Here is a 12,603-nt window from a genome sequence, read left to right as displayed (position 1 = left end):
CGAAGATGGGTGCAGCCTGGAGGAGTCTGGAGAGAGCGCACCCGGAGACAAGAAGTCTGGAGAGGAGTCCAGAGAAAGCGTACCCGGAGATGGAGGGAGAGACAGGCAGCACCGACCCAGTGGTCAGGAGCCTGCTGCAAGCAACAACCCCACTAGGCTTAGTGGAGATCCTAGCACAGCTCCCCCGAGACCGGGAGTGTGCACAGACCGCGCTGGAGGGCCTCGCACGGAGGATGGCCCAGGTGCAGCAAGACACGCTGACGGAGTGGAGCCGTGAGATGGCCCAGCAGACCGGAACCCGTCAGCGGAGCACGCCACCCGAGACGAGGAGACAGACCGCCTCTGAGGATGGTGCAGGAGGAGTGAAGGCCGGAGACGGCGCCGAGAAGGGAGCTGAACGGACGGAGGCAGGTAAAGGGGACGTCTTTACCCCGAGCCGAGAAACCGTGTTCCTGTCCCAGCTCCCCGTCGCAGAGCCCGAAATTCCCCCTGCCGTGCCCGTCGCTGCATCGTCACCGTGCCGGACTGGGCCTCAAGTAGAAGCTGCGGCCGCGACCCCTGTGACGTCACACGCCTCAACCCTGAGCGCGACCAAACAGGAAATACCATCGGCCTGGTCGCAAGGTCTAGTACCTCCGGGCGCCGCAATTCTAACAGCGCCCTCTACCTCCGCGGAGCCACCGGCCTGGTCGCAGGGCCGAGTACCCCCGGGCGCCGCCGTTTTCACGGTGCCCTTTACGTTCAGGGTACCCCAGGCCTGGTCGCAAGGCCTGGCGAACCCGGGCGCCGCTACCACCACCGCGCCCTCAACATCCACAGCGCCACACCTGGGTGAAGACCTATTTGCCCAGCACACGTGCCCGGATGGGCAGCCCTTTGTATGGCCCCAGGAGTACTACCAACTGGAACTCCAAAGAGCAAGGCCCCTGTGCGAGCCCCTGATTCCGGCTTCAAAGCCCGTCCCAGCTCCCCGTCGCAGAGCCCGAAATTCCCCCTGCCGTGCCCGTCGCTGCATCGTCACCGTGCCGGACTGGGCCTCAAGTAGAAGCCGCGGCCGAGACCCCTGTGACGTCACACGCCTCGACCCTGAGCGCGACCAAACAGGAAATACCATCGGCCTGGTCGCAAGGTCTAGTACCTCCGGGCGCCGCAATTCCAACAGCGCCCCCTACCTCCGCGGAGCCACCGGCCTGGTCGCAGGGCCGAGTACCCCCGGGCGCCGCCGTTTTCACGGTGCCCTTTACGTTCAGGGTACCCCAGGCCTGGTCGCAAGGCCTGGCGAACCCGGGCGCCGCTACCACCACCGCGCCCTCAACATCCACAGCGCCACACCTGGGTGAAGACCTATTTGCCCAGCACACGTGCCCGGATGGGCAGCCCTTTGTATGGCCCCAGGAGTACTACCAACTGGAACTCCAAAGAGCAAGGCCCCTGTGCGAGCCCCTGATTCCGGCTTCAAAGCCCGTCCCAGCTCCCCGTCGCAGAGCCCGAAATTCCCCCTGCCGTGCCCGTCGCTGCATCGTCACCGTGCCGGACTGGGCCTCAAGTAGAAGCCGCGGCCGAGACCCCTGTGACGTCACACGCCTCGACCCTGAGCGCGACCAAACAGGAAATACCATCGGCCTGGTCGCAAGGTCTAGTACCTCCGGGCGCCGCAATTCCAACAGCGCCCCCTACCTCCGCGGAGCCACCGGCCTGGTCGCAGGGCCGAGTACCCCCGGGCGCCGCCGTTTTCACGGTGCCCTTTACGTTCAGGGTACCCCAGGCCTGGTCGCAAGGCCTGGCGAACCCGGGCGCCGCTACCACCACCGCGCCCTCAACATCCACAGCGCCACACCTGGGTGAAGACCTATTTGCCCAGCACACGTGCCCGGATGGGCAGCCCTTTGTATGGCCCCAGGAGTACTACCAACTGGAACTCCAAAGAGCAAGGCCCCTGTGCGAGCCCCTGATTCCGGCTCCAAAGCCCGTCAGGAGAACCCCGCTCCCGCTAGAAGAAGCACAATTCGAGTGGGACCCCACCAGAGGAGACCTCATGGGGTTCACTCAAGAAACGCGGGCAGCCGCAGCAGAGCGAGTGGAGTGCTGCCGTCAGCAGTTGGCAGCCTTCGAGCAAGAGCGGAAAGAGAGGCGGATCCGTGAGCAGCGGCTGCAGGAACAGAGCGCAGGGCAGAAGAGCCGGACCAGGAGGAACCCCCGTGCAGCTCATGGTCCCCGTACCACCGGGACTGTGATTAAATTCAACCTGCAGCATGGGTGGGGCTTCATAAGAGACCATCATACCCCCGGCGACGTCTTTGTAACCCGCAGAGACGTAGAAAGCCATCTGCCGGAGGGACACAGAGGTCGTGACCTGTACGTAGGGGACGAGGTCACGTTCACCCGGCACAAGTGTGCCAAAGGACCCTACGCCCTCCATGTGCATCGCCTGACGGAGGAGGAGCTGCGGTGTGAGGAGGAGCAAGAGGACCCGGACGGGTCTGAAGACAAAGAAGGAGCAGGAGGACGCCGTCGTTAAAGTACGGTAAAGAGACTGTAGATAGTTACCCGTCGGGGTACAGTGAACTGTTGCTGCTTTAAATATGTCCCCGTTGGGACAAGTGTAAACTGTAACCCGTGTGTCCCTTAATCCCACTGACCGAGGACTGAGAGCGGCCACTTTCCCCCTGTATATAGTTGCGCTTTCTAAGGCGCCCCCTACTGGTTTTATAAGGAAACCGTTTTTCTACAAGAGACTGTCGCACTTTACCCGGTCACAAGTCGCACCGTGGCCGGAGGAGCAAGAGTGTTAACAAGAATATTGATATATATATAATGTTTTATATGTTATTGTTGTTATGAAAATTTGTATGTTTGATGTTTTTATTCTCTTACAGCCCGAGGACGTGCTGTGATTTACCAGGGGGGAATGTAGCACCCTGAGGATTCGGCTGCTACAGGGGTATTGCACCTCAAGCCAGAGGTGTGATATTCCACTCCCGGGTAAGGATGGAGTGTGGAACTGAGCTCAGTAGGCTGCATGCACTACATACATCCCATTTCCGGGGGACAGATCAATGGTACTCCCACTAGGTATATGTGCAGGTACGACAGTGTCTGTCCCTGGCTGGAGTGGGAGGGGGGTGGAACATCCCAGTAGTGTAGGGGCAGATAGGGGGAGCAGTCTGGGTAATGCTAGGAGCTCATTGGGTGCTGGTCACCTGAGCTCACACATAGAGGGAGTATATAAGGTGGGAACCATCTTAGATCAGGGTCAGACAGGCAGACAGCTACCAGTCAGTCTTTTGTAGAGGGTCAAGCAGTCCTGAAAGAAGAGAGAGAGGAGAAGAGAAGGACCCAGAGGGGAAGAAGAGGGAACCCCAAGAGCCCAAATACAACCAGAAGGGTGAAGGGTTGGCACAAGGGTACCGGATCCCAAGCTGGTGGAGGGCACTAATCCTCAGCCAGAGACCGGAGGTTGTGGGCAGGATCTGCCACGACCCCCCAATAAATCCACTGCGAAGGCACACCGAGTATAGGGTCAGGGAACCCAGAGACAAGGGTTTTACCAACAAGAGGCCCGAGGGAGCCGGACATAAGTGAATCCCTGGTGGGGAAGGCCAGAGAAAAGGAACGTCAGAAAGGGAGCTCAGGATCACGCTCCAGAATTACCTGGGGGTTGGCCGAGTCCAGGACCTGGTGGACGCAGCACGGCTCGGGCGGTCACTCAAGGCCGGAGTGACCAGCACAACAGCAGTAAGTAAAAACCCTGAACTGCACAGCCCGACTCTGAGTCTCATTACCATCCTCACTGCACCACCACAACCACCACCCTCTACAACTGACCCCCTGAGGCTATACCCCTCCCGTTGGGGGTTATACTACCAGAAGCTGCACACACACCACCAGCCTCAGCGGACCCTGCTGCAGCGGCGGCCGTATTGACCGCAAATCAACGGGTGGCGTAGTCGACACTAAAGAACATCCAGCAACATCTGTAGGACTGCCACACACTGAGCTTGACACCCTGGGCACGGACCGGGTCACCGCCACTCGGAGACTACAACCCCCATCTGATCCGGCTCCGGGTATCCCCCAAACAACACTGGCCCAGGGGGCGCGTCACCACGGACCGGACTTACCCTGGAGAGGCGTAACTAAGCATCTATTTTGGTGCTCACTGGAGCCTCTAGTGGTGAGGTCGGGCTTGAGCTGCAGGAACCTGTCAGGTGCCGCTCCAGGGAGACGTCTGGCAGTAGCAGCTGACCTCAAGGGTCAAAGACGTTAATTCAGTTTCCTAGACAGGGCAGGACGGCCACTTGGGACAGGAACAGACCGTACAGAAAAGGACGGCCACTGGCACAAGTTAAGACTTTGCACACAAGGATGGCAATTGGGACAGGTTCAGACTGTGCAGAAAGTACAGCCACTGGGACAGGTTCAGAGTGTGCAGACAGGACGGCCATTGGAAAAGGTTCAGACTGTGCAGAAAGGACAGCCACTGGGACAGGTTCAGACTGTGTAGACAGGATGGCCGTTGGGACAGGTTCTGGCTGTCCAGACAGGACGGCCGTTGGGACAGGTTCTAACTGTGCAGACAGGACGGCCACTGGGAGAGGTTCTGACTGTGCAAACAGGACGGCCACTGGGAGAGGTTCAGACTGTGCAGACAGGACGGCCACTGGGACAAGTTCTGGTACCACTGATGCAGCCAAAGGGTATGGATAGCGCGGACGTGGTTTCAGGGTAGCGTATAACCAAGACAGGACTACAGGGACAGTACAGGATAAGGAATGACTATGTGGTGCCCTGCTGCGCATTGGTGCCACAGAACCCAGAAGGGTGCATGGATGTACTTCTCCACAAGAGGCCCTCACACATTCACGCATCTCCACCCTACCACCTCAGACCACCAGAGGGAGCCCGTTAGGGATATATATATAGGAAGGGTGGAGCCAGGCAGCTCAGATTAGTTCCTGCTTAGACACAGAGAGGGACAGCTCAGAGTTGAGCAGAGAGCGTGCTGACGCTCAGAGAGCAGCACGCTGGCTGCTGTGCTTAGGTGAGCCAAGGCCTACAGCACGTGTGAAGGCTTAGTGAGGGCCTTGAGTGGGCCGAAGGTGAGAGGAGAAGGAAGAAGTAGTGAGGGGGCAGAGGAGCATACCAGGCTCACCCCGATATATATACCGGACACCGGGTCCGCGCCTACAGGGACCCTTTAAACCCAGTAGGAACCACCGGAACCCCTGGAGGACTACAGGTCCCAGGTTCACCAAACGCTGATTGCAGTACCAGGGCTAGGAGTCACGGAGGTCCCAGCGTCCAGGGAGAGTGATCTCCAAAGAGAAGGCCCTACCACCTGGTCAGCAGGTGCAAAGAGAGACAGTAACCAAGCTAGGCCTAGCTCCAGGCACGTCAGAAGCTTAACAAGTAAAGCCAAGGATCAGGAGTACCCTGGACCGTGCCTGCAGCATCACCAGTAAAGGTCCTGAAGTTTACCCCCGTGTGAGTGTCCGTCTTTCCTCCGGGACCGTCCTGCCATATCTCCCCTGCACCACCATCCATTACACCCCACGCTGCCCTGGAGCTGGCTCTACCTGTGGAGAGCCACACCATCCCTGCTGCCGTAACACCAGCTCCAGAGACTGCTCCGCAGCGGCGGCACCCTTTAGCCGCAATCCACAGGTGACATCACGAACACTTTCCCAAATCCCCTATAAATCTCCCCTTTTTACTGACCACCCTGGGTCACGGACCGGGCCAGCCACTGTGATATTCCCCAGCAACCAGAGGCCCAGCTGCTGAGTACCCCACGGCCCAGGGGGCGCGTCAACTATAATAGACTATGGGAAAACAGGATACGGGAATAGCTTTAACTGACTAGGGACAGGGGACCTGGCAACAGACAGTTGCACACGGAAAACCACCTAACTGTAACTATAGTGGTTGCTCAGGCATCTCCCTATTGGGGAGGGTGCCTTTTATACAAGATGCCTTACAGCTATTGGCTGGGAGATATCTTGAAGGTCATCACTTTTAACGAAATGGCTCCCATTTACTATATGCGCGCGCTGCCCCTTTCAGAGTAGAGGAGCATGCGCGCTCACAGAAGAGGACAGGGAGAACACTGAGACCATGAATGGAGGGCCGGGGTGGTGAGAAAGCTGGTGTCCCCGCATGGAGGAAGGATGGGAACCATGCTTGGGCGTCAGCAGACGTTACAGAGACTGGATGCTCCTGCATGTGGGGCCTCTCTTGGGAAAAGGTCACCTGTTTTTTGCAATAGACATTATAGAATTATATAGACAAATGAATTATAGGATAAGGATGCATTTTTAATTTTTATGCAAGTATTACTTTTTTATACAATTCTTATTTTCAATCCTTACAGGATTTTTCCGAACAATGGAGATATACTGAATTTTGCCTCTTGGTTTGGATTTGCCTGTCCCAACATGATAGTGATGCTGTGCATGGCTTGGTTCTGGCTCCAGTTCTCATTTATGGGATTGAAGTATGTTACATATGTTATTACAGTTATGATTAAAGTCTAGAGATATTAAACATTGAATCCTATTAAAGTAAAACAGAAGAGATACAAGGATAAAACAAATTACATCACATTATTTGCCCAAATTTGCCCGATTTGTTAGATTGGTGTGGGTCCCACCGCTGGGACATATGTCCCCATTTTTCCTGGGACATAAGATCATAATTAGGAGTAGATTGAAGCAGCAGGTCTTACATTCTGAGGTTCCATTCAAGGCTATGACACTGACAGACACAGCTGAGCGCAGACAGTGATCACCTGTCTTCTGGTAGCATTAGGCTGCATTCACACTAGTGCTATCTGTTTTCTTTCTTAGACAGCACACAGACCCATAGAGTTTCATTGATCCTAAAGTTTCAGGAGTGGGAGCCAAAACCAGGAGTGGGTGATAAATGCAGAATTGGTGACTTGTTTCTATTACACTTTTTCTCTGATTGTTCCTCACCTGGTTTTCATTGTTCCTCACCTGGTTTTGGCTCCCACTTCTTAGAAAAAATACTGACCGAACACTGATAGTGGGGCCGTGGCCTTAGTGTATTAGACTAAGACCACCACCCTGTGCAAGCTTTTGCATTGCCCATCTACTACAGAATCCAATATAAACTTATCACTCTTACACACAAAGCTCTCCACAGATCTGCACAGCACTACATCTCCTCCCTTATCTCTGTCTACCACACTACTCATCCTCTCCATTCTGCTAATGTCCTAAAACTAACATCCTCCATTATCTGAACCTCCCACTCTCGTATCCATGACCTCTCTTGTGCTGCACCAATTTTCTCAAATGCACTACCCCAGATAATCTGGTTTATTCCCATTATCCACAGTTTCAAGTGTGCCCTAAAAACACATCTCTTTAGACTGGCCTATCACCTCACCTCACTAATATAGCTAACTATCGCCTATTCTCGCTTCTATGCACTCAGTAGCACTTTGTATGTGCACTTGTACAGATACAGCATCTTATTTTTACCTTTTGCGTCTCCCCTATTTCCTCATAGATTGTAAGCTTATGAGCAGGGCCCTCACTTCTCTTGGTAGGTGTTGGACTGTGTTACTCTGTAATGTCTTTATTGTCTGTACAAGTCCCCTCTGAATTATAAAGTGCTGTGGAATATGTTGGCACTATAGAAATAAAAATTATTATTAATAATATTATAGACTAGCATTGTGGCAATGTGGACTCATGACCTGCAACACCATTCAACTCCTGGCTGCAAGACCACAACATACATTTCTCAAATTCTGCCAACCAGAGGGGGTAGTTTAGACTGTAATACACCTTTAAATGTACAAATTTGCTGAATCCTGCAATTTATCTGTTTATCACATACAGTATTTGTCATGTTTTTTTGTGAATACACTCTGATTACAAGTATAAAATATCACTAAATTACAACTACAGGCCCTAGTAAATGAATTCTGACGGCAATGCACAATTTAATTTATGATAACTGAAATCATTAAATTTACAAAAAATGATGTGATTAATGCAGAACTTATTCATATAACAGACAGTTAAGCTTAGATATATAGATATTCAGTGCAGTCAATGTGGTAAATTGATGATGAATTACTGTTTGCTCTTTTTTTAAAGGGGTATTCCCATCTCGAGATCCTATTCTAATAGTACCTAAAACTAGGTATAATAATAATGATATTAGCAAATACCTTCAATTACAAATGTAGCATAGTTCTTCTGATTTGCTATGCCACTTACCCCATGTGCAGGACATTGAAGGACCTTAGGTATCCATGGTTACATCCACTGATATAGTGACAGTTAGTTGTTAGTGGTCATAACCATGGATACCTAAGGTCCTGCAATGCCCTGCACATGAGGAAAGCGACATAGCAAATCTGAAGAACTATACTACATTTCTAATTTGAGGTATTTGCTAATATTATTACACCTACTATATATTGGGATAGGATTTTAAAGATAGGAATACTCCTTTAAATCTTAATATTAACCTTATTGACCACCCTGATCTCTCGCTGTGTCCTCTCTCTTATTCTTTCCTTCTTATTCTATTATTACAAGTGCTGCCTACTGCTCCATTAACTACTCTCCTTTCTATTATTCAGTTTCTTTTTCTGTATCTTCTCTTTCCATAGGGAAATCTGCACTGCAGGACTAATCATTCAGTCAGAAATTCAGGCCTGTGAAACTATGAGGCGGGAGTGATAATGTTCTACCTGAAAGAACCTTTATCTCTTCACTTAAGAGTAATCACCTCACCTTTCCCTCATATTAAGCTTTAAGAAGACATGGGGCTGTGGCACTTCCGAATCAGAGAAGGAACGGGCAGCTTATAACATCATCCGGGACGAATATCGCAAGCTGGGTCCTATTTCCTTTGCAGAGTCAAATGTTCTTCTACTCTTTACCCTTCTGGTCATCCTATGGTTTACAAGAGATCCTGGCTTTGTGAAAGGTTGGGCTACTGTGCTCTTCAATAAAGACAACATCGAGTAAGACATTTTGCATTTCTTTTATGAAGATTTTATTGTTATAGCTTACCCTGTGTGACGCTAGTTAATACTCACGGACTAGCCGTGAGGCAGACTAGTCAAGAGGTCCAAGGTCAAAAGCCAGGAAGGTACGTCAAAGACAAACAGATAGTCAGAGGCAAAGTCTGGGATCTGATAACTAAAGTCAGAATATGTTAAAGGCAAAAGCGGTTATACAAACGGGCAGTTAAAAGGCAAATCCAAGGTCCAGCAACAAAAGATCAGAATATCAAAATACAGAGCACAGAGTAAGCACACCACTGAGCTCAAGCTACACTTGGCAATGATCTGACATTGCCAGCTAGTTAAATAGCCTGGCAATTATTTGTAAAGGAAAATACCTGGAGAAAACCCAAACAAAACATTACAGCCCAACATGCCCCTGCTATCCATAGGGAGGCTGAGCTGTCACTCAAAGCACTGACAGCCCGACATATCCCTGCTATCCATAGGGTGGCTGAGCTGTCACTCACAGCACTGACAGCCCGACATATCCCTGCTATCCATAGGGAGGCTGAGCTGTCACTCACAGCACTGACAGCCTGACATATCCCTATCTTTAGGGCGGCTGAGCTGTCACTCACAGCACTGACAGCCCGACATATCCCTGCTATCCATAGGGCGGCTGAGCTGTCACTCACAGCACTGACAGCCCGACATATCCCTGCTATCCATAGGGAGGCTGAGCTGTCACTCACAGCACTGACAGCCCGACATATCCCTGCTATCTATAGGGCGGCTGAGCTGTCACTCACAGCACTGACAGCCCGACATGTCCCTGTTATCCATAGGGAGGCTGAGCTGTCACTCACAGCACGGACAGCCCGACATATCCCTGCTATCCATAGGGCGGCTGAGCTGTCACTCACCTCACTGACAGCCCGACATGTTCCTGCTATCCATAGGGCGGCAGAGCTGTCACTCACAGCACTGACAGCCCGATATATCCCTGCTATCCATAGGGCGGCTGAGCTGTCACTCACAGCACTGACAGCCCGACATATCACTGCTATCCATAGGGCGGCTGATCTGTCACTCACAGCACTGACAACCCGACATGTCCCTGCTATCCATAGGGTGGCTGAGCTGTCACTCACAGCACTGACAGCCCGACATGTCCCTGTAATCCATAGGGAGGCTGAGCTGTCACTCACAACACTGACAGCCCGACATATCCCTGCTATCCATAGGGTGGCTGATCTGTCACTCACAGCACTGACAGCTCGACATGTCCCTGCTATCCATAGGGCGGCTGAGCTGTCACTCATAGCACTGACAGCCCGACATGTTCCTGCTATCCATAGGGCGGCAGAGCTGTCACTCACAGCACTGACAGCCCGACATATCCCGACTATTCATAGGGCGGCTGATCTGTCACTAACATCACTGACAGCCCGACATGTCCCTGCTATCCATAGGGCGGCTGAGCTGTCACTCACAGCACTGACAGCCCGACATGTCCCTGCTATCCATAGGGCGGCTGAGCTGTCACTCACAGCACTGACAGCCCGACATATCCCTGCTATCCATAGGGTGGCTGAGCTGTCACTCACCTCACTGACAGCCTGACATGTTCCTGCTATCCATATGGCGGCTGAGCTGTCACTCACAGCACTGACAGCCCGACATGTCCCTGCTATCCATATGGCGGCTGAGCTGTCACTCACAGCACTGACAGCCCGACATGCCCCTGCTATCCATAGGGAGGCTGAGCTGTCAGTCACCTCACTGACAGCCCGACATATCCCTGCTATCCATAGGGAGGCTGAGCTGTCACTCACCTCACTGACAGCCCGACATGCCCCTGCTATCCATAGGGAGGCTGAGCTGTCACTCACCTCACTGACAGCCCGACATATCCCTGCTATCCATAGGGCGGCTGAGCTGTCACTCACCTCACTGACAGCCCGACATATCCCTGCTATCCATAGGGCGGCTGAGCTGTCACTCACCTCACTGACAGCCCGACATGCCCCTGCTATCCATAGGGCGGCTGAGCTGTCACTCACAGTGTGCCAAGAACACAGCAAGTGGCAGAACTGTGACACCGCGCAGTTTCTTGTATTTATAACTTTTATGTTAACCAAAGGAATCCCTTCATCAATCAATGCCTAATGCTGATGGAAGAACACAGCGTCATATGCTTCATCCTCTAGTCAGTGATCTACCTGAAGAAGATCCACTAATAGCATCTGCGCCAGAGGTCCCAAGGGCTCCTTTACCACTAAGAGACACCTAAATAACACATGGTAGTCATTGTCCAGTACTCATGTACTAGTGCTCAGATAACAAAAGAGGGAATATTGCAAAAAACATTCTTATCCCAACGTCAATGGAACTCCTTTATTTAACAAACCAAACATGGGTCTATTTCAAGCGGAAACCTAAAAAAAAACACGTGTAGATCAGTATATAGTGTCTATGGTCTATGTGTTGGCGTTAAATTAAGGAGTTGCGTGGATGCTGGTAAACTTTTTGGATGATTGCAATTTGGAGGAATAAACAAACTTTTTCTTTAACATTCCACGAGCAAAAACCAAAGCCGACTTTTTGAGTAGGTATTTTTGCTAACTGTGTTCTATCGCTGAAACTGACGATATTAAAGAGGAGATAATTTAACCAAGAGAATACTGTATATTTGACTGATATAAACAAAAACAATGTTAGGGCTTACCACGCCTGCATGTGGATGTGCTACTTTCATTACATGACATATTTGACTGCCCATGCTTGGGCCACAAAGGAAACCAATGAGGAATAAGAACACAGTATGGCACCTGGCCGGGCCCATTCTAGCTTTTCTGCTACATAAGGCAAAAATTTAGATGAATGCAAAATTCACACAAAAATAACATCTCAAATTGTCCTTTTCTGGCTTAAATATATGATTTCCAAAAAACATACAAAAAAAATATACAATTGTAGAATATTGAATGATGCACTGTACTCAATACATGCACACTGCTACATACTGTATATTATATACATTTGCACATCACATACTCTGAAGGAAATAAGTATTTGATCCCTTGCTGTTTTTGTAAGTTTGCCCACTGACAAAGACATGACCAGACCAGTCTATAATTTTAAGGGGAGGTTAATTTTAACATTGAGAGATAGAATATCCCCAAAAAATCACGTTGTATAAATTAGATAATTTTCTTTTTCATTTTGCAGTGAGAAATAAGTATTTGATTCCTCTGGCAAACAACACTTAATACTTGGTGGCAAAACCCTTGTTGGCAAGCACAGCAGTCAGACGTTTTTTTGTAGTTGATTATGAGGCTTGTGCACATGTCAGGAGGAATTTTATTTTTTTAATGCCAAAGAGCTCAATTTTTGTGTCATCTGACCACAGCGCCTTCTCCCAATAACTCACAGAATCATCCAGGTGTTCATTGGCAAACTTCAGACGGACCTGCACATGTGCCTTCTTGAGCAGGGGGACATTGTGGGCACTGCAGGATTTTAAGGCGTAATGTGTTACCAATGGTTTTCTTAGTGACTGTGGTCCCAGCTGCCTTGAGATCATTAACAAGTTCCCCCCGTGTAGTTTT

The 12,603-nt window shown here is 50.9% G+C and overlaps 1 protein-coding gene across 1 annotated transcript in view; it reads left to right on the top strand.

Annotated features, from left to right (window-relative positions):
• The window catches only part of LOC141232795 (Na(+)/citrate cotransporter-like), a 211,408-nt gene that overhangs the window by 141,428 nt on the left and 57,377 nt on the right, over positions 1-12,603 (top strand). The window contains exons 7-8 of the mRNA XM_073667833.1: positions 6,371-6,493; positions 8,792-9,007. Of these exons, the coding sequence (XP_073523934.1) occupies positions 6,371-6,493; positions 8,792-9,007 (339 nt within the window). The remainder of the gene's footprint in view (positions 1-6,370; positions 6,494-8,791; positions 9,008-12,603) is intronic.

Source organism: Phyllobates terribilis, unplaced genomic scaffold (assembly GCF_046119375.1).
Source record: "Phyllobates terribilis strain yellow unplaced genomic scaffold, ASM4611937v1 Scaffold_2__4_contigs__length_985480577, whole genome shotgun sequence".
NCBI lineage: Eukaryota > Metazoa > Chordata > Amphibia > Anura > Dendrobatidae > Phyllobates > Phyllobates terribilis.
Note: the sequence above shows the minus strand (reverse complement) of the source record. Positions and strands in the feature narration are given on the sequence as shown.